The sequence below is a fragment of the Aplidium turbinatum genome, chromosome 7 (genome assembly GCF_918807975.1).
Source record: "Aplidium turbinatum chromosome 7, kaAplTurb1.1, whole genome shotgun sequence".
Taxonomy (NCBI): Eukaryota; Metazoa; Chordata; class Ascidiacea; order Aplousobranchia; family Polyclinidae; genus Aplidium; species Aplidium turbinatum.
In genome coordinates this window covers 28,076,924-28,102,009 of record NC_137478.1, presented here as the reverse complement: position 1 = coordinate 28,102,009, position 25,086 = coordinate 28,076,924, and the positions used below count along the sequence as shown (strand labels likewise).

Genomic DNA, 25,086 nt, shown 5'->3' with positions numbered 1-25,086 from the left:
AAGCTTAAGAACCTACTGAAGCTTAAGAAAAAATTATCTGCTCGCAATAACCTTTTGCAAAAACTGGGAAACTCAAACTGGGGAGCAGATGAGCACACACTGAAGCAAACAGCACTGGCTCTCTGTTATTCGACCGCTGAATACTGCGCTCCAGTATGGGCTAGGTCAAGCCACACCAAAGTAATTGACTGCGAATTAAATCAAGCATGTAGAATCATAACTGGCACACTCCGTCCAACACCAATCGCCGACCTCTATAACTTAGCAACTATAGCTCCACCTCATATCCGAAGAGAAGTCGCTACAAAAAAGGAAAGAGTAAAACAAATATCCGACCAACGCCACCCTCTCTATGAACACAAACTTATTCCAGCAAGACTCAAGTCACGCAAAAGCTTCATCAAAGTCGGCCCATTGGAACACACAAGCGCGACAGCTGCACGACTAGAAATGTGGACCTCTGAGCCCGATAGGACACAACATCCTGCCATCCCAAGTCCTTCCGAAAGTCTACAACAAACTCCCACCCTTGAGAGAAGAGAGTGGTGCTGCCTAAACAGAGCCCGCTGCGGAGTCGGGAGAAATAAAAGCAATCTTTTCCGATGGAAGATGACTCCTGACCCAACGTGTGATTGCGGCCTAGACAACCAGACGATGAAGCACATCCTCACCAACTGCCCCCTTAGCCCTTCATGTGATGACAACGACCTCAAAAACATCACAAACAATGCTCTTACCTGGCTCCGACACTGGCGTGACAAGCTATGAATGAATGAAGAATATCTGGTCGCTTATAGAAGATTTCATAGTAGGTTACAATTAAAAAGTTGTGTGGCCCGATAACTCTTGTGTAATTGACAAAGTGGCCTCAACCGCAAAAAGGTTCGTCACCCCTGGCATAAGCTATACAACAGCAGAAGAAGTAGAAACTGAATTGGCCTCAAATATCGTAAATAGGAATTCTGCTACACCTCAACCGGAAACGCTGGATGGAAGAAACTCTCTTCACGACACTCTCGGTATAGCTTATCAAAATGTTTGTAGGGAAATAACTGGGACAGTGAAAGACAAAAGCTGTCTGATAACACAGAAAATGGTTCACGCACAGCTGAGGATGAGGTGTATCTGTAACCACATCTGCATACAACTCTGAAGACACAGATTTTCATTATCAACCTCTAGTGGTGAAATTTTGTATGCAGACGACCTGGTCTTGACAAGTAATAGTATGGAGGGACTGGAGAGAAAGTTTGATAAATGGAAAGAAGCATTTGAAACCAAGGGTATGAAGGTGAATCTTGAAAAAACAAAATTGATGGTGTGTGGAGCAGAAGGAACAGTTGTTGAGAGCAAAGTAGATCCCTGTGGAATATGTGGCAAGAGAGTGATGAGAAATGCAATGCAAGGAATGTGGAAAGTGGGTACATGCAAGATGTGCTAATGTCAAGAGAACCGCAACAAGATTGGCGAAGTGTTTTGTTTGTGGGAAATGCAGTAAAGGAAGGAATGAAGTGGAAGGCCATGATGATGAGTTCTGCCATGGCATCGAAACAGTGACAGACTTCTGTTATCTGGGTGATCAGATAAATGGAAGTGGTGGATGTGAAGCAGCGGTGACAACAAGGGCAAGATTGGGCTGGGCAAAGTTCAGGGAATGTGGGGAAATGTTGTATGGCAGAAAATTTTCACTAAGGATGAAAGGAAAAGTATATCGGAGCTGTGTGCGGCCTGCAATGCTATATGGTAGCGAGACATGGGTATTGAGAGAGAGTGAACGGGCAATCCTGAGAAGAACGGAGAGGTCAATGGTGAGAGCAATGTGTGGGGTGAAAACGAGAAGGGAAAAAAGAACTGAAGAATTGTTGGATATGCTAGAGATGAGAGAGACCATAGACCAACTGGCAAGGGCAAATGGAGTAAGATGGTATGGACATGTGATAAGGAGGGAGGAAGGAAGTTTTCTTAGAAAGGCACTAGATCTAAAGGTGGATGGGAAGAGGAAACGCGGTTGTCCAAGAAGAACGTGGAAACAACAAGTGAAGGATGAATTTAAAAAGTCGGACTGAAGGAGGAAGATGCAAGGGACAGGGTGAAATGGAGAAAAGGGATTAAAACAATTGCTGCGCAAAAACAATGGGCCACCCCCACTAGTGGGGAACAAACCGACGATGGATTATAATGATAGTAAAGAAGGAAAAAGTGACAAAACATCAGCTGTTAAACAGAGTGGGATGCCATCAACTGCCAAAGCTTGTCTGAAGCGGAGAACTCTAGACGTTTAAGATTGTGATATTCCACTATACAATATTGGAGTCAAACCTACAGTCAACCAGTTTAAGTTTCACATTCACAAGACAGTGGTGCCATCTTGTCTTAAGCAGTTTGAAAGAAGAAACAATGCGTGGATAATATCTTGTAGCTTTGTTGACAATACTCCAATGTGGTCTGGGTGGAATTCTCTGGTTACTAAAGATGACTTTCCAAGTTAAACATTAACATACATGGACTCAGTTGGAAATACACCAGCAACGCTTGATGTTGTGCAGCACACAATGAATACTGTAATTCGAGTTAGGGGGGCGAGTTAGGGAAGAACTTTGTGAAGCATTTCCAGGTTTGCATGCGTTCACTGGCTGCGACTACTCTCCTTCATTTAAGGGCAAAGGGAAAGTACATCCATTGAATATTGTAGAGAATTCTCCAAAGTTCAAAAAAACGTTTGGAGAACTTGGCTCTTCAACAATGGTTGAAGACTCCTAGTCTCCTACCTTGTGCTGGAAGAGTTAGTGTGTGTTTTGTATAGACGAACAAAGACAAAACACAAAAACAAAACACAAAACAAGAATTTAACATTGCTCGCTTAAGCCTCTTCATTGTAAAGTATCAATCCAAAGACCCTAACACTCCTTTGTAAAATATCAAAGGAATGGAGCCATCTATGATTCCTCCATGCAAAAGAATCATCAAGCAACATGTCCTTCGTGCAAAATTCATTGCCAACAAGTGGAAGTCAGCAGATGAAAGCGACATTCATCAGCTTGATCCACATGGTAACGGATGGAGGAAGAAAAACGGAATGTACAATTGTACATGTTAAATTGGTTCACAGGTCATATAGTTCCTGGTTGTCTCAGCGATCAAGTTGAAGAAGTTTTTGATGAAGAAAGTGATAGTGAAAGAGAAACAAAGGAAACTGATTACTCGGATTAGTTGTTTATTTGAGATGTAGGTCCGAATTCAAATGTATGTCCCTCATTTAGCTTCTGTTCAGCTTTGGCATAAGTTGCAGTTCTATGTAACCTACAGCACCAACGAAATACCTTCTGTATGAATATACTGTGTTATTCCTTCAAACTTTTGAAATGTATCGCTTATAAACTTAAATCGGTTTTCGTTTATAGCTGTCTTTTGTAAGTAACTGTCGTATAAGAGGGTCTGTGATAGATTTGCTTCATCTCTTGGAACTTTGCTTGCATTGACATGTCTTTGTTCATATGTTCTATCTAAGATATAAAATCTAAACTTTCTATTTAGATTTCATAGTTACTGAATGTAGGCTACTAGATACCATTATATAGAAATGACAAAGTATTTTGTCTGGTAATTGAAACTTTTTACATGTTACCATATTGTGTATAATCATACAAAAACTGTTCATTTTGATCACGATATCAAGTCATGTTGTTCCTATATCTTTAATTCAGAGTTTACTTTTCATTAAAATAATCTTTTATTACCTTTTAGCCTACTGTTTCCTGTGATGTATACCATCTTGATCCGGATCTTGATAAGCATTCAGTATTTCAGTCACATAACCGACGGATATACTGTAGCGATATTGTCAGGTAGGCTATCATCTTAGAAAATGCTTAATATAACAAAAGCGGTCAGACTGGTGCAAGTAAGAAGTTTATTTTCAAAATCTACATACAAATTTCAGTCTAGAAACACTTGTCAAACCTTACTGACCCAGACAGTCAAATAAATCCACCTGGCTCCTGATCTAAATATTTTTGCTGCTCAATTTGATGAAAAAGTATAGCCTAATTTTAACACCGTTCATAAATTACTGTGAAAGTAAGAAATTCTTTAGGCAGAAAACGAGGTTTTGTAGTGTAAGGTGCGGTACATATTATATGATATTGTTTGTGTTACGGCCAATCTCTATACAAATCAAACGTCATATAAAACCGTTCAGGTCTACTGAATCTTACGTCATGGAATTTTTCTTAGAAATGAGCCAAAATTGCACCATCGTTCGTAAGACTTGTGTCAAACCTGTTTAAACATGAAATATTGCATCATCACCTTTGAACACCTGTTTGAATTGCGTGACAATGTCTTTCACTATTACGTCACAGTACTGCGTACGTGAGTTTGAGATATTGATATCTATTCTGGTCATTCATTTTAAAATTGTTGCTTGAAGAGGTTGGTCGCATGTTTAACTGGTTTGCTTAGTGCTTGTCAGCTGGACGAAAATTTCCGTCTTTTATCCAAGTAATCTGTTCTGTAGTGACAAGTTTTAGTGGTGTACGGCGTTGCATCCCATTTTCGACAGCCAGGTGACTAATTTTACAGAAATACAATTTTGAATAGACGTTTCCAAGAAGTGTTACTTTTTCGGTCATTACATATAGACGAACGGATTCGGGAATCTTATGTTACAATTTTCCCACGAAGAGATTATGGTTTACCGCTGTGACCATAAAAAATAAAAGACGTGACTTGTTAGCTGGTAGGCCAAGAAGCACTAGAAGCACATAAAGAATAAAAGACGTTACTCTGTCTAGTGTTTGGTGCAGAAGCAAAAGAAAATTAAAGACATTTCTTTTCAGTTGGTACTGAAGAACTTCAAGCTAAAAATTAAAGGCGTTTCTTTGTTGGTTCTGAAGGAAAACAACTTTGACAATCATTGGCAAGAAAGAAGATTAAAGACAATCCATCTGTGCTTAAAGATTCAAGTGAACGAATCCAAGCAAGTTTTGCGGAACTTTAGGACTTCATATACCCGTACAACTACGGTATTGTGCATTTAAATTCTTTTTGTATTTTTACGGTCTTTGCAGTTAAGTTTTTTATAACTTAATAATTTGTGTGTTTGTGTAACTTAATTTTTTTTTTAATTGTTAAATTTAGCCCCAACATTTAATATGTCTACCCTCGGTGGCGACAAGGACTCGACCGCCGTCGACTCGACTGAGTTTAAGCCTGATGATGTTCTTTGCGGTCGGGCAGGCCATTCTGGGGAGGGACCCAGTAACGATGAGGCTAAGTCAGTTCGAGAGGCCCGGCATCTTAGACGGGATATTTTGACTGAAATTGGGGAACTTTCTGTAGCCCTAGGTTCTCTGTGTGATAAGCAGGAACTGTTAATTTTTAGATCTAAGTTCTCTACTTTGGAAGAGGATTTACGGCATTTCCATGCTCTTTTGACTAAAATTTTTAACTCTGCAATCTTGGCAGTACTTCGTGATAGGGTAGATCCCGAATTTAACTCGTTGAAAAATAACTTCGAACAAAAAGTAAGTGAGTTCACAGATATGTTGGATGCTGACATACATCCTGAGGATAGCGCCTCAAATGTAAGCACTAGGATGTCTGAGAGCTCGTCACGGATAGTTGCACAAATTAACCTACAGCTAAGACGAGAGGAGCTCCAGATCCAAGCTGAGGCCGAAGCGAGAGCTGCGGCCATACGAGATGAGGCCAAAGCAAAAGCTGCTGAGGCCGCCGCGAAAGCTGAGGCCATGGCGAGAGCAGAGGCCATACGAGCTGAGGCTGCCGCGAGAGCCGAAGTGAGAGCTGCTGAGTTTGCACTCAAAGACGCTCAGTTGAGGGCTGAACAACGTAAAGAGGTAGCTTTGGCTGAATATCGATCAGAGGTGGGCTCCCGGCGTAGTTCTAAGAAGGGCTCTTCTAGCCATTCCAGAAGTGAACATCAATCGCAGTTTAATTTACATAACCTTTTCCAGACGCCTGTTCAGTCCGTGAGTGGACCAGTGCAATCCACACGTTTTCCAGCTGTTTCAGGAGGTCTCGGGGCCGCGGCTAAGGGTCTTTCAAAGGCTGTAGAGCCAAGGCCTGCAAATTACAACAGAACTCCTCCCCCAGAGCGTACAGGTCACGGGGCCGCCATTAGCAGTAATGCTTTGCCCTCTTCACAGTTTTCTGCGCCGCTAGGTTTTAATCGCCCAGCTACACGTAATTTGGGTGGTTGTGAGAGGCGTGTCGCGTCTACTGATTTTAACGTTTGTGAGGATCTTGATCATGCTGTGCACGTGACTGAGCCCCCTCAGCCCGTTAAGGGATATAGCTTGTCTTCTCCCGCTAAATCGAGTTCTCAACAGCAGGATTGCTTTTTTGAATACCAAAATAGTAGGACGTTTTTCGATAAGGCGGCCTTGATTGGTTACGATGGTAATAATATGCCATTTATCTTCTTTAAAAATCGTGTTACAGCCTTAATGGCAGCTTCGCCCTTTAAAGGAACTCGTTTGACTTTGTTACAAGCAGCTTGTGTTAGAACAGCTGCGCAAACGATTGCTAATTTGGTTTCCGACACTCCTGGCTTGTCAGAAGAAGACAGGATAGAAATGTCGTTAGCTCGCTTGTCCCAGCGTTTTGGGGTTCGTGGAGGTCTTTTCGCTGAACCGGAAATTAGAAAGTATCGCTATGGTAGCAAATTGACTTCGATCTTTTCCAGTGATTTGAAAGAGTTTAAAGATGAATTGTCGCAGTGTCTGCTTTACGCGCAAGCTTATGGTCAGCGTGATAAATTGGAAGGACCTTTTGTTTTGGATTTGGCTAAGCGACTCCTGTTTGACGCTAAGCAGCGTTATCTTGACTTTTTAGGTGATCAGTATGGTGGCACTGATGAGCCTACTTTTCAGAGTTTGTTTGAATTTGTAGTACGGGAGGAAACGCGCAAGTCGACTGATTTTAGCATTATGCTAATGGGCGATTCTGGTGAGTCGCAGCAATTTAAAAAGTTTGGCAAAGGAAAATTGCCTTCATGTCCGGTTAGGCAGACGTCGGTAAAACCCCATGATGATGTGATGTCAGGGAGTTCGCAGTACTCGACTGCTGTTGGTGCACCGCGCGGTGGTGTGGCCAGACGTAGAGACATGCCGGCATGCATTTGTTGTTCGTCACGTGGTCAAGTTGAATATCATTTTTTGTCTAATTGTAAAGAACTTTTGCGCTTGACACCTAAAGATCGGAGAGATGTCATTGTGAAAGCTGGCAAATGCTTGAATTGTTTACGCCAGCATATGGTTAGGGATTGCGTTCATGCAAATAACTGTCGTAAGTGTGGGCCTAACAACGATAGGAAACACTATTTTCTTCTGCATGATTTTTATGTGACGTCACGTGATTCTCTGGATTCGATTGGCAAAGGTGATGCTGGTGCCAGAGTTCCTGTGCGTAATGTTAAGATTGGAAATGTTAAAGCAGCCTTTAATCGCGTTACTGCTGTTCGTGTTTTGAATCCAATGACTGGCAAATCGAAGTTGGTGTATTGTCAGCATGATCCTGGTTCGCAGTTGACGTTTGTTTCGAGTGATTTGGTGTGCAAACTTGGCCTTAAACCGTACGATAAAGCGTCGTTTAAAATGGATACTCTGGCTGGTCAGAAACCTACTTGTGCTAACCTTGTTAAACTCAACATCCAGTCGTTAGAGACAGATGAACTGTTTTGTGATATAACCTCGGTGGTTAACCCAGCTTGGGCTGACGATGTTAAAACTTTACCGCATAAACAAGATTTAAGTGGTTTCCGTCATTTTCATGACGTGAATATGTTTCATTTGAATGATTGTAGTACTGTAGATGTACTGATTGGAAACGACAACGCTTATTTGATGTGTGCTAAAGAAGAGCGTGTTGGTGAGGATCGTAGTGAACCACATGCTTTGCTCACTCCTCTCGGTTGGTTGGCTTGTGGTGGTAAGTCACCCTTAGATGAAAGCGTTGCTAAAGTGTGCAGAGTGCAGACATCTTCAGAGTCGGATGTCATCTCTGGCTTTCAGCGTAAAATTGAGTCTCGTGATATGGAAATAGCAGACCTGAATAAAGTCATTCAGGATTTGACGTTGCAAAATGAAACCTGTGAATTGTCTCGCAATGATATTTTGGCTAGAGAACTTGTCGAACCGAATATTGAGGTGAAAGATGGTCGATTTGAGATACCTGTACTGTTGAAGGAAGATCTTGATTTACCTAACAATTTTGTTTTGGCGTCAGATAGAGCTGCTGCTTTAAGGAAGAAGGCTTTAAAACAATCTGAATTTCGAGGAACTTGTGTTAATGAGGTAATGTTTTCGCGTCCTAATTTGTTAAACTCTCTGACAGATCTCTTGGCTAGATTGCGGCTTGGCAGATTTGGTTTCGTGGCCGATATGACCAAGTACTTTTTTCACATTTTGGACTCTTCAATACGTAAGCCCAATTTCATTGAACTGCTTACGTACACCAGCAGTGCCGTTCGGATCGTGAACGAACGCCCTTTGGTACCTTTGAGTGATGACCCTAGGGATTTTACTGTCATCACCCCTGCCTCACTTTTGACCCCATACTTAGACCCATACTGTGCTGTTGGGCAACCACATGATCGTGACCAATTAAGAAGGGATTATCGGTTCAATTTGTCACTTTCTCAGCAGTTTTGGAGTAAATGGATCGATTTTTACTTGCCAGGGCTTCAGGGCCGGAAAAAATGGTTAAAAATGGCCGAGAATTTGGAGCCTGGTCAACTTGTAGTGGTGGGTTCTCTCCAAGACATTGGTAAACGTGGGAAGTATCAACTTGGGAGGGTGCATGAGGTAGTTCCACAAATTAGGAAAGGGAAGCCTGTGGTTCGTAGAGCTAAAGTTGCCGTCTGCAACTATGATGAGAGTACAGGGAAAGTAAAAGTAGACTACGTGTTGAGGGATATTTCGTGCCTCGCCCCCGTAAAGAACACCTAAGTGTTATGGTTTAAGTCTGGTTTTGTCTGCGGTGGCCGATACTTGTCTGAGCCCAGAACAGTCGGTTATTATCGCAACTATTGTATGTATATAGCGTCATTTTAGTGTGTACCTATGGTACCAATTTCATGTATCGTCGTGTATTATTCGCATTGTTGTTCATTCTTTGCATGCCCTTTGTATTTGCGTATTAACTTAAACGTGAGTGACTCAAATAATTTGTGTATCGTGTGTTTTATTCATTGGCTCACGATTGTCCTTAAATTCCTTTTTAGTTATGCCATGTTAGACTGTCATAACTAGGGGTCGTTATGTTACGGCCAATCTCTATACAAATCAAACGTCATATAAAACCGTTCAGGTCTACTGAATCTTACGCCATGGAATTTTTCTTAGAAATGAGCCAAAATTGCACCAATTGCGTGACAATGTCTTTCACTATTACGTCACAGTACTGCGTACGTGAGTTTGAGATATTGATATCTATTCTGGTCATTCATTTTAAAATTGTTGCTTGAAGAGGTTGGTCGCATGTTTAACTGGTTTGCTTAGTGCTTGTCAGCTGGACGAAAATTTCCGTCTTTTATCCAAGTAATCTGTTCTGTAGTGACAAGTTTTAGTGGTGCACGGCGTTGCATCCCATTTTTGACAGCCAGGTGGCTAATTTTACAGAAATACAATTTTGAATAGACGTTTCAAAGGAGTGTTACTTTTTCGGTCATTACATACAGACGAACGGATTCGGGAATCTTATGTTACAATTTTCCCACGAAGAGATTATGGTTTACCGCTGTGACCAGTTTGTGAGTCATTAGTAGTTGAAACTTACATAAAGCAAGATTGCCTCAGCAAAGTTGACAAAAAAGCCAAAGTACCCAATCATTGTGCTATTGGTTCAATTATCCCTGTCACAGTTCTTTGCCTCTTACACGTCAAGAGACTATGGAAAGATTGATGACGTTATTTAGTGGGCTATCAAACGTTAAACAGTCAATTAAATGTCGAATAGTTCTACTTTTGAGATTGTAGAATGCTTCTAGAAATACAGCAAACTTCTTCGACAGCTTTAACCTTTAACATACCAAGCCTAGCTCACCAACGTCGTTTACCAAGATGGGGTCCTCCAAGGACTCCATCGTTTCTATTGCTTAGAGTATACAGTATATACAGGGTCATGAATAATTAACGTTACAACTTCAAACAAATGTATTTAACAAATGGTAGATAAAAATTGAGTAATAAACATATAATATTATTGTCAAATAAATAAATATTTAGGAAAAACAAGTTTTACTCAATGTGTCGGCCATTTGCGTCGATAACAAGTCGGAGAGGCTTCGAAAAGGACCTGCAAGAGTCATGAATAACTCTTTGAGGTATTTTGGCTCATTCTTTTTTCAGATTAGCCTTCAGCGCTTCCAAACTTTGGTGGTGTTTAGTCGAAACCCTGCTCACCAGATAAGACCAGATGCCAAAGTCTAGGGGGTTCAGGTTTGGTGATGAAGGAGGCCATTCTTCCTTGGAAATGACAAACGGCAAATTGGCAAAGCCAGTTTTGCGTTCTCTCACAATACATACAATCAGTATACCGGCACACTAAAGCACAAGCCAACTTGTAGTCTACTTTCTTCATCCTTACTTATATTACAGTTTATACAGCTTATGTAACAAAGGAAGATTGCTGAAATTGTAAGTAAAGCAGATGCCATTTTTATGACACTGTAACAAACCCATGTTTTTACCCCAAGTGTTATAAAAACTAAAACTTTAGTCTTAGAATCACATGCAGTATAATATATGTGTTTCTACAAATTACTTAGACAAAGGATCATATTCATAAACACACAGTTCATTCACTGTCATCTTCACATTCTTTTGCACTTGTCACAGTTGTGTTGGTGACTCAGTGCTGTTCGCAAACGAAACGTTTGCATTTGAAGCATATAATGTTAACTTTTCTATCATTGTTTCAAGGACATTGAAAACATCTTCTTCTCTTCCGTCTCACTAGCTGCCTTGACGTTGAGAATATATTTGAAGCTTCAGTGTTTCGAGCTACAGAAACTCCCATACCTTCAATAGCTCTAACGATGTGAAGCTGACAACCAGATGGATTACATGCTCTGCGCAAGACATTAGGTTTCGTCAATTCTTTGTCTAACTCCGTCAAGAAATAATATTCTCGATTAGATTTTCTACTGTTCCAGTCTCTGTTTTGAACACCCAAGTGATATAGGCATTCAGGGCTCCAATGTCAAGCACGCTCGTAAAAAGTCGGAAAGGCCATCTTGACATTCGTCTGGCACAAGAATATTCACTCACCAACTTGTCTGCATCATCCAATCCGCCTTTTGTGCGGTTATATTCAAGTATCATGTTGGTTTTTTTGTGATCTTCATTAGATAGTGAATCATCAAGAGAAGATAGTAAACGAACCGTCTTGTTTTTTTGGGCACATAGCTTACAACTGGCAGTTTATCTGAAAAGATAAAGTTTGACGATAAAACATATCGTCCCTTCGCAACTTCCATAACTGAAGGAATATCTGACTTTTTTGCTCAGTGTTCCTGTCTTGGTGATATTTTTCTGGAGCAAAAATTCTGCAGTTGGCACTGATGTAAAAAACATATCTGTGGTAACACTTCTTCCAGTTGCAAACAGTGATTTCATCATGTCACACAGTACACACAACCCGACGTCCTTGATTTTTCTCTGGTGCACTCCCAAGAAGTTTTCCAGTATAGACTTGGAGATTATACAGGTAAGTGGTTTTCACGTCTTCAGCTGCCCACACTTTAATTGCATATCTTGCTGGTTTTGATTTCATGTACTGTCTCATTGGACATTTCCCTCGGAAAGAAACTTATTGTTCATGTACCGTTACTTCTTCAAATGGCTAAAAGATTTTTTGCAGTTTTCTACAAATGCATCTCAAATTTCGCGAAAAGCTGCAAGTTTAGCATTTTCTTTTCTTTGACCACGTGTTGATTTGTCATCAAATTCTCAAACTCTGGCAAAATGTAAGGACATATTTCGCGTGAAGTTAACTGGATAACATTCAGCATTTGTAACCTAATATACCAAGGGGGGTCCCATCAGGGCCCCAGGTAACGTTATGTTGTTTTTTGCATATGTTTTAAATAATTTTTTAAGTTTTGTTGCACTAAACTGAACTTGCTTAAATTTATGACACATACACAGATAAGGAGAAAAATTGTTGCTATAGGTAAGGCGGGAGATAAAAAAATTCACCTCTGGGGTCCCTACGAGACCCCGCTTGGTATGTTGAGGGTTAAAAGATATATGCTACAACTTGCAATAGCAACTAATTTACAATCAGCTAGAACTCTACAACCGTCCTCAACATACTTTTCACTACAACTTCTCAACTTCAAATCCCCATAATACATAACCCTCCCATGGCTCCCAATCATACTCAAATCACGCGGCTATTTAAACAGGTTTGCTTTGACCAGAAGCTTTCAGAAACTATGGTAATATTACATCACAAGAACTCATTCTTCTGGTCAACAAGTCAAAGACCTTTTGAGAATCGCATAAACACAAAATCTTCTAGAAGCAAGTTTCGCAATAAAAGATTGCATAATTAAAGGTTACTTTAGTACAATAACACCTTGCAAGAATTACACAATCAACATAGCACACTTATTCAAGAACATATAATGTAGCCTGCCGTGGGGTTACGCATATCGATTGTAATAATCCCTCAGTTTAACAACACATGCATGTGTAGGAAATGTTACTTGCATTGGTTTGATTTTGGCATTTCATAAAATTCAACATACTGAAGATGGCCTTGAGCCTTGCATGGTGAGCCCTCTGCATACTGACGAGAGCCTTGCATGGTGAGCCCTCGTGATGATGCCACTCTTGCTAAAGATACACTCCACCGGTGCTGACAAAGCAGGCATGGGTAGAATGAGAAAGGCGTTCCAAAGCACGATCCTTGTGAAGCTCCATTTCTCAGACAACCGGGTAGCTCGTTTGCTAGTGGTGAGAGCACTGGTACGGCACTTGAAAAAGCACCGGTTCGACACTGCTCATGAGCATGTGGTCGTGCCTTTAGCGAGACACTTTAAGGTATGCCTAAAGGTGGACACGAAGACTGGCTTCCTTGCCTTCCCGTCCACTTAATCTAAATCTCCAACCATCAGGCGGAAACCTGGATACGACAAAAAACATGGTCGAAAATTGTTTTAATAACAGCACAGTTCACTGTGCTACAATTAAAAAAATTAATTACTGTAGTTATATTTTTCAACCCCTATTTTCTTTTTCAGAATGTCCATCTCAACAAAATACAGTAAGTATTAAACGGCCGCGATTCGAGGCCTGTGGATGTGGCTGCATTGGCGAACGCATTTGCCCGGAGGGATTTTATGTGGTAGGCGATCCTTTTGTAAAATGTCTAACCACTGCGAAATGGGATATGCCAAAAAAATATTCCCTCAACTGCAAACCAGGTAATTGCTGGTATCATAATCTTGCTTTATCAAAAAAACTAGTAGGCTATTAGTAAGTAACTTAGTCAGGAATAGGCTTAACTAACTTGCATCCTTGACTGCAGGTGGCTGATAGTTTTCGAAGTTCAAATGCAATAATGTAATAAAGGATAATGTGTGATGGTCTAAAACTTAGTGATAGAGTTAACGCCATACTTTTAAGGCTGCCAGAAGGAATACGTGTTACAGTGTATTGTACTTTTTGCTGCATTATTGGATAAACTCGACCGTTATAACCATAAAGCGAATTCGTTTCTACAACATAAGATTGCCCTCGGCCCATCATGACTGTTCAAATATAAGGGTCCACGTCTTTTAGGCGCAGACAGTTAGGCGCCTGTCAAATAGGCGCGCACACTGTGGCGTCAGGATATTTAGGTGTGGAGCACTGTGGCGCCCGTTCATTTAGGTGCTATTCCTAGTAAAGTCTGCAGATAGTATCAGCTCAGCTTAGGCAAAACCTAGTCGGGGTTTTGACGGAAAACTAAGTTACGTTTTACTCAAGCCTACCACCCTCTTGAATATAAGCTACTGTATATTTTTACTGATGTTTAGTGTAGTTATTATTTGGTTTAGCTAAAAGTGAATTCAGTCATGTTCGGAAACTTGAATAGTTTATTGATAAAGCTGTCGCCGACGCAAACCTGGACTAACAACAGATAAATGCCAAACACGTGCATTAAAAATAGAATATATATTTTTCTGTTCAATATAACATTTTGTGTGAAAAATATTGCCGGATAAAGCAGCTTCACTCACTGAAGCCATGACTATTGACTAACAACAAGTAAATGCAAAACAACATATTTTTCTGTACAATATAACATTTTGTGTGAAAAGCATTGCCTTACCTGCCAAGTTGATACAATCTGCAGACATTACTAGGAACAGCACCTAAATGAACGGGTGCCACAGTGCTCCGCACCTAAATATCTTGATGCCACAGTGTGCATGCCTATGACCGGCGCGTAACTGTTTGCGCCTAAAAGACTTGCTCCTAAATATAGCGTTTGCCTAATTTTTATTTTTATTTGCCATCCCTATAATGCAGGGTGTGCAAACCTTGACCGGCCTGACAAATGTGGACCACAGAAAGGTCCGCAATTTTAATTGAAATGTGACCAGCTAAACAATCTCAATTTATATCTCAAGTTGCAACGGTTAGTGAACATTATTTTTTGTTTGGCAACCCGAAAAGTTCAGCCAGTGTGAAATTAGGCTAGCTGGGCTTGAGGTAGCTGTGTGGTCAATTACTGCGTGCACGCTTGTCATAATATAGTGAATAATAGTATTTCCAGTGAACGCAAGTACTGGCACTTGGAAAGTGAACTTGGATTCTCAGCATTTCAATTAATGTGAACTTGGATAGAATGGTTGGGGAAATATTGTAGATGCATATCTCTCATTAGTTTAATTTCAAATTTCATGCAGAAGTAAATGTGCCAGTAATAATATTGATTTATGTTTGCAATAAAATTGTTTTTTTCATGCTCGGCACTACATAATGTGGAAGACAGCTGTGGCCCACGGACCAAGCTGGTTATGTCTATTTTTCCCTCCAGTGCTGCAAGTTTGCACACCCCTGCTTTAATGTATCGCGGTCCTATATATAATGTTTGTTTACTTCACAATGAAGATATACATTGTAATTCACAATCTTTACATTGTGAAAAACGCAACGATCATGCTGCTAACAGCGAAACTCAATCTATTGCGTACCAGTAATGTTTGTTGTTGACCTATATTTAACTTCATACGATGGCTCCGAAACTTCGATATTCCTTTTTAGTTTTTTTTAAGTGAATTACTCAAAGCCAGCCTTTTTATGTGTGACAATAGAATTACGTATGAAATATATGCAGAAATTCTGCAGTAATGCATATATCATTAAAATCGTTGATGTGTTTTTATTTGTTTTTTTGTTTACTGCAGATTAAAAACCCTTCAATAACTCATTGAAGACAAGCTGTGTAGTGGAGTCGGTGGTTTTTGACTCCACCCTACACTCCTACAGCTCTGCAATAGACTAGTCTAAAATCATACTAGTATTAGACCACAGCTTAATATTTTGTTTTATAATATTGTATTCAGAATGCAGAGCTGTTCAGGGTGGAATCCCAGTCGTGTTTTCCGACAAACCTTGTGTGCATAAGTGTAAAGGCAATTATACTTGCCCCAAAGGATATTTTCCGAGATCCTTCCCTCCCATTACATTTTGCAACAAAAAGTTTAAATGGAATTTGACAAATGCTTGTCTGGACTGTAAGTTACTTTTGTTCATAGAAAGTCAACTCAATAAGGACGTAGGTGAACTTGATGGCTTGGGTTTACTCTATACATTGGCAACCTTTCTAACACTACAACCAGTTAAGAAAACGTAATACATGCTGGTAAGGTCGCACTACAAATCAACACTGACTTTTATTTTCAGCTTTTACTAGAAAATCGCAGCAGCCATATTCGCATGTGGCCTACTTGCAAATATCGTTGAATGAAGATTGTTTTGTAATATGACAGATGCTTCCCTTTTGAGTTCAACTGCATTAGTGTAGCCTATGGATAGGGATGGGCAAAATAGAATTTCGAATAGTTGCAATCCGAATATCTAATTATTCGAATTGAAATGACATTTCGAACCGAATTTTCCAAACCGAAATTAAAATATCCACTTTTCCCACTACCAAAATTTTTTATCAAATTTCGCCGATCAATTACATTCGGCTCAGCGATAGCTATTCGCTCTAGCGAAAACGGCTAGCCAGCTCTCTTTCAGATGTCGGAAGACCGTTGTGTTGTGGATTTGCATCTATTTTCATTGTACGAAACATGGAACACAATTCAACTCTGGGTTAAGCTACCGCTACACCTAGTGTTGGAAGTTCCACAACAATGCAGCAATCCAATGAAATGGATAGTCTATTGAGATCCGGTGTTGAAGCGACAAATACTTCAGCCTTCAGCATCAAGTATGTAACGACGACAACGAACAGCTTTCAGCTGGCCAGGAAATCCGATCGTACTTTAAGGCAAAAGTGCCAAACAGCGATGCAAGTGAATGGTGGAACAAAAATAAAGAAAAGTTCCCGCTGTTGTTTTATCTTACGAGGAAGTATTTTGCCACTCCTGTCACTTCTGCATCCTCAGAAGGATCCTTCTCGAGTGCTGGATTAACAGCACCAAAACTGCAATCGCGGCTCACTGGCGAGCATTTAGAAGCTTTTAACATTCTTCACTGCAACAAAGACTTGCTCTCCTAGGCAGTTACTGTTGTTTTTCGTTTCGTTGCCACTTTTCCATGATGTCTCTTCAATAAAACCAGAATAAAAACAAAGGTTTTTGACATTTTCTGAAGCTAATTGAAAATTATTCTAGAATAGGTATTCGAAATTCTAAATTCGAAAAATTATTCTAGAATAATTCTAGAATAGCTTATTCTTCTATTTTGCCCATCCCTACCTATGGATTATATCGCACTTCCTAAAGAAAATTGAAAAAACAAAAGCTCCAATATGATGAACACTCAAATAGCCTTATTTGGGGGGAAAATAGGTGGAAAAAGAGGAAGGGTTGCATAAAAATTTAAAAAGGGTTGCACGCGGTGGAATTAGGACTGACAGAGTGGGATTATGATCATTATAGCTTACGGTACTTATGGTCATCATACCATCATATGAGTAGCTTATTTCCATGAAATGCGACTTCATTTCCGGTCATATTTATTTAAACGCAAACAGATAAAAATCCTTGACAATTCTTAACAAACAGGCTAAAAGGCCATGAAACTGAATCTTTTACTGAAAGCTGCATGATTTTTTAACCTGATGTAACACTATTAAATAGCCATTAGGTGGGTAGGTCAAATAAATATTAGACAAAAAATCGCAGAAAATTACCGCGTGGTAACTGGTACCGGCTTTAGTTGTCGCGATAAGCTTCGCAAAAAATTCAAGAGAAACAACGCTTTCCAACTGGACCCCCAAACTTAATCAGAGAGGCAAAACATCCTCCCAGCCGGGTGTTATTGCATTTGGTAATGGTAAAAAAATGTTTACTTAGTCTAAGAAAGATTTAGAGTTATTCTAGCTCGTTGAATCCAAAAATGCACTTACCATAGTTTATCTGAATTGACTCTACTTTTTGAGACACTGGTACTTCTAAAATACATTTTGTCATTTTTTACACAGTGGTGAATTTAATCAGTCATTCAAGCAATTAATGCAAAGAACATCTCGAAAATAACCCATCCTCAACTGCAATAACATTTTTCGGATATGGCTTGGCTATCACGCAACGTCGTAGATTAATCTAGAAGACACTCTTGAGCTTGGACATGGACGTCAAGAGCCTCCCCGCCTCTATCATCTGAGAAACGAAACTTGTCAACTAAGAGCCTCCTCCCGGACGGCACAGCTACAAGGAGTAATGAACAAGCTCAAACACTCCACCATTCAGTAGCTCAACATTGAGGCTGCACAACAAGCAATATCAAAATTGTTGAGCAACTTGCCCATACCAACCGTGCACTCGTCATCCTCCTCCAAGAGACCCACTGGGTTTACCTTAAACAGGAAGCACGGCATCGCCACATTTGTGCATGAGAGCCTTAACCACTTACGCTCGGCAAGCGTCTATAGACGCGCGCGCGTTTTGCTTGTGCCACCCGGCAAGCGTCTATAGACGCAAATTCTTGTTGCTTACCTTTGGAACAACGTTTACGGTCGTATACAACTTGTATCGTTTCGGTGAATACCCTAAAGCTTCTGTTATCTATCAGAAATAGTTTGGCTTCAATAAATCATCGTTATAGTTTTGCTTCGTAAGGAAAAAGCTGGTCTGTTTAAAAGCAGGTTTGAGAAATTCAGTTCAAACTGGCTATTCAATGAGTCTTTTCACGTTGATTCAAGGCCTGGACACGTTGAATTCATGTAAAAACTGCTGATTACTCCACGCCCAATGAATTGCACAAGCCACCAAAGGACCTACAGAGCTATCGTCCGATATTTATCCTTTGTGTTGCTTTCAAAATTCTCGAAACGCTGATCTATGCCCACGCCCCGCGTCAATCTAATCATCGATCCAATACTCCCAAAGGAGCAAGCTGGGTTCCGGCGCAGAAAATCCTTCGTAGAACAGGTCACACTCTTGACCGAAGACATCGAGGATTGCTTTGAGGCAAAAAAGAAGGCCAGGGCTGTCTTTTTAGCTTTTGTTTTCTCCACTCCACAAAGTCATTGGAAAGCCTAGAAGACATGCTGAGCCAGGACATAAAAACCATATCAGCTATAAATCTCCAGAAATGGCGACTGAAATTCAACGAAATCAAACAATAGCAGCAGCTTTCCATCTACATAACCCCGAAGCTGATCGTGAACTGAATGTCTTGAACGGAAAATCATTGTCCTTCTGCCCAGAACCATAATACCTTGGGGTGACATTAGACAGATCGCTCACGTACTGCCACTATTTGTTGTCTCTGCCCAAGAAAGTCTCATCGCGCGCAGCGCTGCTCAAGCGCTTGACAGGCTCCAGCTGTGGAGCGAGGGCTGACTCTTATTGTATAGCAGCTTTCGCCATTGTCTACTCCTCAGCAGAGTACTGCCCACCTGTTTGGTGCCGCAGTGCTCATTGCCACAACATCAACAGCGCTCTGCGTACACTGATCGAGTGCCTGTGTCCCACACCATTGGACAGTGTTCCTATCCTTGCTGGCATCCAACCCGCTGAGTTTCGTCACGAAGAGGCTACTCTGTCTCTCGGTCGATGGGCATTTGGGGCCCAACCATCTTCTCCATTCCAAGATTTCTGCACCTCCTGAAGAGCACCCCGTCGACTGAAATCTAGACACTCATTCGTGCCAGCCGCTCAACTTCTCATCAACGAAGCTGATAGACAAAACATCTCTGCGGCTAATTGGGCAGACCATAAATGGAAGTCAAACGCCACTAGACTCCATTCGTTCATCCGCGATGCCGACACCTGTCCCACTGGCCTTGACACTACACAGACAGGCATGGGTGCACCTCAACCGCCTCCTTACGGTGTCGCACTTTTCCGCTCAACCATGCACCAATAGGAATGACTTCTTCTTTTACTTGTGAATGTGCTGCTGAGAAATAGACCGCAGACCGCATCATCAACCGGTACACGAGAACTGGGCAATACCCACTTGGGCGAGACCAGGACGGCGACGAGCCAAGTGAGCGATAGATCAAGTGGGCGACGAGCCTAGTGGGCGACGGCCAAAGTGGGCGACGATAGCGAAAGTTTAGCTGTTCGGAACAGTGGTGACATATATAATTTATCTAGTTGCTTTGTGGCGTCACGGTTTATCGTGAAGTTTAAGAGAAACCCCTCAGAAAAGAGACAAACGAATGGCCAAAGAGTGGTTGAAGTCATCGAAGCTTGTCAGTCATTATAAAGTCATATTTTCTGTTTTAAATCATAAAATATGACTTTTAATTTTTACTTTAAAATACATTGATTGATTTGTGGAAGGGAGGCAATGAGAGTTCTCACGCTGAGTTTCACGAAGCATTGGAAGCAACATTTTCATTATTTTTTGTAGTCTAGTAATAGCGTTTGCTGTTAATTTGCATTGTGACATCATCTTGTCCCAACACACAATCCAGTGTCTGAATATTATAAACACTTGCGGTAGGTCACTAGGTCAGCCAGTGCTGAGATCTTAACTACTAAGTAGCTGGTTTGGTGGGTACAATGGTACATGCATTAGACATTTGAATTTTGTAGTGATTTTCAAGCAAAACAGAAGTTTTTTGTTAGTTGTTCGAGTGTGTTATTGTTCAAAATACATGTAAAAACTTACATACGAATGATTAACTACGGACTACGGAGATTAGCATAAATTTGATTCTTTAAAAATAAAGTCATACATTTCATAAGATAAAGTCATATTTTTCAATTTTTAGGTCATAAACAAAATGGCCCTAGTAATGACTGTCAGTCACAACGTGTTCTGTAAACTGCTGATGCAGCTACGCAACATCTAGACTAGAGCATTCTGATTAAAAAACATCAGTTGACTTTAAGTGTCCAAGTTAAAATTATGACTTATGCCTCTTGAGAAGTCCCACATAGTCTGTGGTGGATCCTGTCCATTAAAGTTTTATTGGTACCTTCACATACAGCATTGTAAATGTAAGTTAATAGCAAGTCTCTATGAGACATTGGATTTTCAGCACACATACGATTTACAGCGTCAAGAACACTAATTGTGCGCTGTTTTTTTTTTCGGTCATTTATCGGTCATTGACTAATTTTTTAGCAAAATGTCCGAAAAGAATATTGTCAATTCGGTCAAAATGTCCGCAAAAATATATAGTCAATTCGGCCGAGTGTTGCAAGACTGAGTTTCGCTGATGAACGTTGAATAAACGTTTGTCTGTTCTAACTTTTCTCAGATAAAACACGACAATGTTTCTCAGCGAAACCTAATGTTGTAGCTAGTCAAGAAGTGCCAGTTTTGGTTTGTATCAGCTACTTGAAAGAAAATATTTTTATCAGAAAAAACGATCGAAATAAATAAAAAATGACCGAATTTTTACAAGTCGTTTCGGACAAATGACCGAAAAGTATCAGCGAAAAAAAAAAGATTGCGCGTGCTATGTTGGTGGCTGTAGCGTTTTCATCAGCATCGATGGTGACCGGAAGTTTTTGCAACATACTCCATCGATAATGATGTTTGAAATTCTTGATGATACCTTGGTCTGAAAGATGGACAGAAGAAGTTGTGTTTGCTGGAAATAAAACACAACTTCTACTTGCTTAAGGTGAGTTTTGTCAATGTTGTTACGATGGTTGTTCAAGAGTTTTTTCCCGTGCCTTCCATATCCGTGAAATTTGCGCCTGTGCCACATCAAATTTTGCTGCAACAACTCTCTGCGGCGTTTTCTTCCCTAACTCTTTGATTACAATTACTCTTTCAGCTAAAGCCAGATCTTTCGTTTTACAGATTTGCTTGACATGTAGACCAAAGCAGATCACCAAGTGATTTTTCAAAAGTTGTTTAGATTTATCATTGCAATATTTTACATAGATTCAACGTCTTTGTTTGCAGTACAACGTTTAGCACATAAGATTATGGTCTGGGATTACAAACACTTGTCTTTGTTTTCATCGCATGCGTCTGTCCCACCTTTACTTCATTTTGCCCATTGCGGACAATCATTGGATTAGTGACCGGTTGCGTAACCGTAAGGCGTAACCGTTTGCTCACTGGTGTTGGACGCTATGGTGCAGACATGTTGCGTTGGGGCTTGGCAGAGAGTGCTGCTTGTGAGTGTGGCGAAATGCAGACGCAGCCCACATTATCAAGGATTGCCGGCTATATAGACCACTCCATGGTATGGAAGGCCTAATTTCCATTGATGACGACACCAGGCAGTGGCTAACCAACGGATGCCCTGACATATAGCGACAATACGAGAGAAGAAGAAGTGACCGGTATACAGGGTTGCAAGTATCAGTTCCAAATCGCTATTCGATAGCGCTATTCCCTACTTTTTCAATATCGATTACGTCCAAGTCTTTTCTTTTTTCCGCCAATATTGTTTATGGTTTTTTTTTCTTTACTTTTTTTTACTGAATCGATATTCTTTATTCGATTGTTTTGCGAATTTTTTCATGCCTTTAATTCTACTCAATAACATACGACGGACAAACACATCATAGCGTATTTTGATGCTCATGCGAGAAAAACGATAATTGAACAGTACCGATATGCATTTTGTTTGAAGTTATGCATGATTGAGCAGAAAGGGAACACTGATAGGCAGTATAAAATCAGATACTTGATTTGTATTTTTTTAATTGCGTTTGATATCGATTTGCCTGTTTTTGATTCTCTGCTTTTTTGGGTGGCTATTGAAATCGGATATTTCTCTACTTTTTTCGGAGACTATTGAAATCGGATATTTCTCTACTTTTTGTTTGACTATCGCTATCGATTTGTCCCCTACTTTTTTTAATATCGACTTGCAACCCTGCCTATATATAGGTAGGCCAAAGGCCACGACATTCTGGAGAAGCTTGCTCACGAATTGAAATGACCTGAATACTTGGTATAAAACATGCAAGGCAAGTCGTAGTTGTCATCACAATCAAAAGCGTCTTTCGAAAGATACTCAGCTACCGGTACTTTAACAAACAAGTCACTACAAAAATTCAAATGTCTAATGCATGTACCTACCAAACCAGCTACTTAGTAGTTAAGATCTCAGCACTGGCTGACCTAGTGACCTACCGCAAGTGTTTATAATATGCAGACACTGGATTGTGTGTTGCGAAATAATGTGTCAAGATGATGTCACAATGCAAATTAACAGCAAACGCTATTACTAGACTACAAAAAATAATGAAAATGTTGCTTCCAATGCTTCGTGAAACTCAGCGTGAGCAGTCTCGTTGCCTCCCTTCCACAAATCAATTATTGTATTTTAAAGTAAAAATTAAAAGTCATATTTTATGATCTAAAACAGAAAACATGACTACTATAACGACTGACAAGCTTCGATAACGGTTAGGGAGCGTTCATAACTGACTTCAACCACTCTTTGGCCATTTGTTTGTCTCTTTTCTGAGGGGTTTCTCTTAAGCTTCACGACAAACCGTGACGCCGCAAATTGTAAAATAATGTGTCAAGATGATGTCACAATGCAAATTAACATCAAACAGAAAGCGCTATTACTAGACTACAAAAAATAATGAAAATGTTGCTTCCAATGCTTCGTGAAACTCAGCATGAAACTCTCATTGCCATTGAAACATTTTTACAGTGAATTATTGAACACGATGTTGAGTAGGCTACATGAATTCTCATTATTCAAATAGGTTGTTCAAGAAACTCGTGTTCAACAAATCACCAAGATAGGATACACTGATTTGGAAAAGTCGAAGATATTGATACCGAAATATTTGTTGATGAGTTTTAGCTCAATTCAAATTGTCGGATAAATGTTCTGTATAACCTGCTTAAAAATTTATTAAATTTATTTTCGCAGATGATATACGCCTTAGTGTTGGATGCCGAAACCGACTCAGCTTTCAACAATTATTTACAATTACAATCTTCGGATTTCTCTCAAGCAGACTTTTGACTAGATAAAACTGTTGCTCTGGCCGGTTTGACGAAATGCATTTTTGCATAGGATTGGCATGGAAGTCATTGCTAGAGCTAGATTGCTATTGGGCCAAATGTTTTAAGAATCCTACCTGTGGCTGTATTCTGTTTCCACGACAATCGTTCTATGGAGCGCAAATTTTTTTCAAGTCGATAATAGTTTTCTGGTCTGGTGATAGGCTAATAATTGGTATCAGATCAAGTTGCAGCTTGTGTAGGCCTAGTAGCCTATGGTATGATATTGAGTGTGCTCTCTTTTCTCATTGCCGCTACAACTTCGAGGGTAAGCCTTTAAGCTGATGTAAGCTTAGGTTATATAGCCTACTATCTAGTTCGTTTTCTTGTTTGTTTTTTTCTTTGTTTTTTTTTCAAAAAATATTTGAGTTGAATAATTTTGTTATTAAACCGCTATTAAAATCCTTTTTTCTGAAAACGCTGTCAGTGAGAGTCCACGGTAAGTCTGGATCATGGTGACCTGTGTAGGCTACACAGGCCATGCCAACAAGCAACTTCAAATTTGACCGAGCTGGGTGGAAACATTTTCAGTAACATCGCAAACGAAGGCATACATAAATCAGAGGGGGCAGATGCCCCCCTGCCTTCAATTTTTTGTAGATGGAGGGGCAATGATGTCCTTTTGAGGCCATGTAAGCTAATGCACATTTTGCAATATAACAATTTCTGCTATTCGCTTTTGGCCTATAATCTTTTATTTTTACCGCAAAATAATATTCACGGCATAAAGTTCTTAACACAGTAGGTTACATCCAGTGCCGGGTTAACCATTAGGCAAAGTAGGCACGTGCCTACAGGCCAGTCAAAAATCCAGGCCACTTTAAAATCAGTAGAAATTTAGTCATGTTTTCAAAATAAATATTTTCTAAGCTAATAATTATTTATCTTAATAGCTCTGTTTTTCCAGATGAAATAAAGGTTGCAAAAACCGTTAAAAAAAGATGAATGGAAACATGTTTTTCGGCAGTCGAGTGTAGCAAAGAACTTAGCGATATACACGATTACACGTGTTTTGCCCATGAGGCTGGGCTCATCAGTACCGCACCACTATTTCGCGTTTTCAATCGCAAAAACGCGCGAAGTTGTTATTTAGTTAGGCATATGACTAAGTTTTTGCGCGGTACCATGTGCAGGAAATGGGATGGAATGGAAGACAGATTTTGGGATGGAAGATCTTGATGATGGAATGAAAGACAATCTTCCATCATCCCATCCCAATTCCATCATTAACTTTCTAACGCTTTATCAAGACATGCAAAATATTACGTTGCTTGCTGAAATAATTCGATTTTTGGTTCGTATTAAACCAACGGGACTGTTGCCTGACGCGTATTTGTCAAACCTACTGTCGTTAGGCAGAATTGACCAATCAGAAAGCAATAAACGATTTACACTTCTCCCAAGAGGAGGAAACTTCTTGACGTTTGACAGCATTCCATCA

General features: G+C 40.2%; 1 protein-coding gene across 2 annotated transcripts in view; it reads left to right on the top strand.

Moving 5' to 3' along the window:
- The window catches only part of LOC145774643 (uncharacterized), a 91,299-nt gene extending 67,242 nt beyond the window's left edge, over window positions 1-24,057 (top strand). For both annotated transcript variants that reach the window (XM_082585935.1, XM_082585933.1), the window contains 3 exons: window positions 13,271-13,453; window positions 15,584-15,754; window positions 23,512-24,057. In XM_082585935.1, the coding sequence (XP_082442061.1) occupies window positions 13,271-13,453; window positions 15,584-15,754; window positions 23,512-23,615 (458 nt within the window). In that variant the 3' untranslated portion in view covers window positions 23,616-24,057. The remainder of the gene's footprint in view (window positions 1-13,270; window positions 13,454-15,583; window positions 15,755-23,511) is intronic.
- The last annotated feature ends 1,029 nt before the right edge of the window (window positions 24,058-25,086 follow it).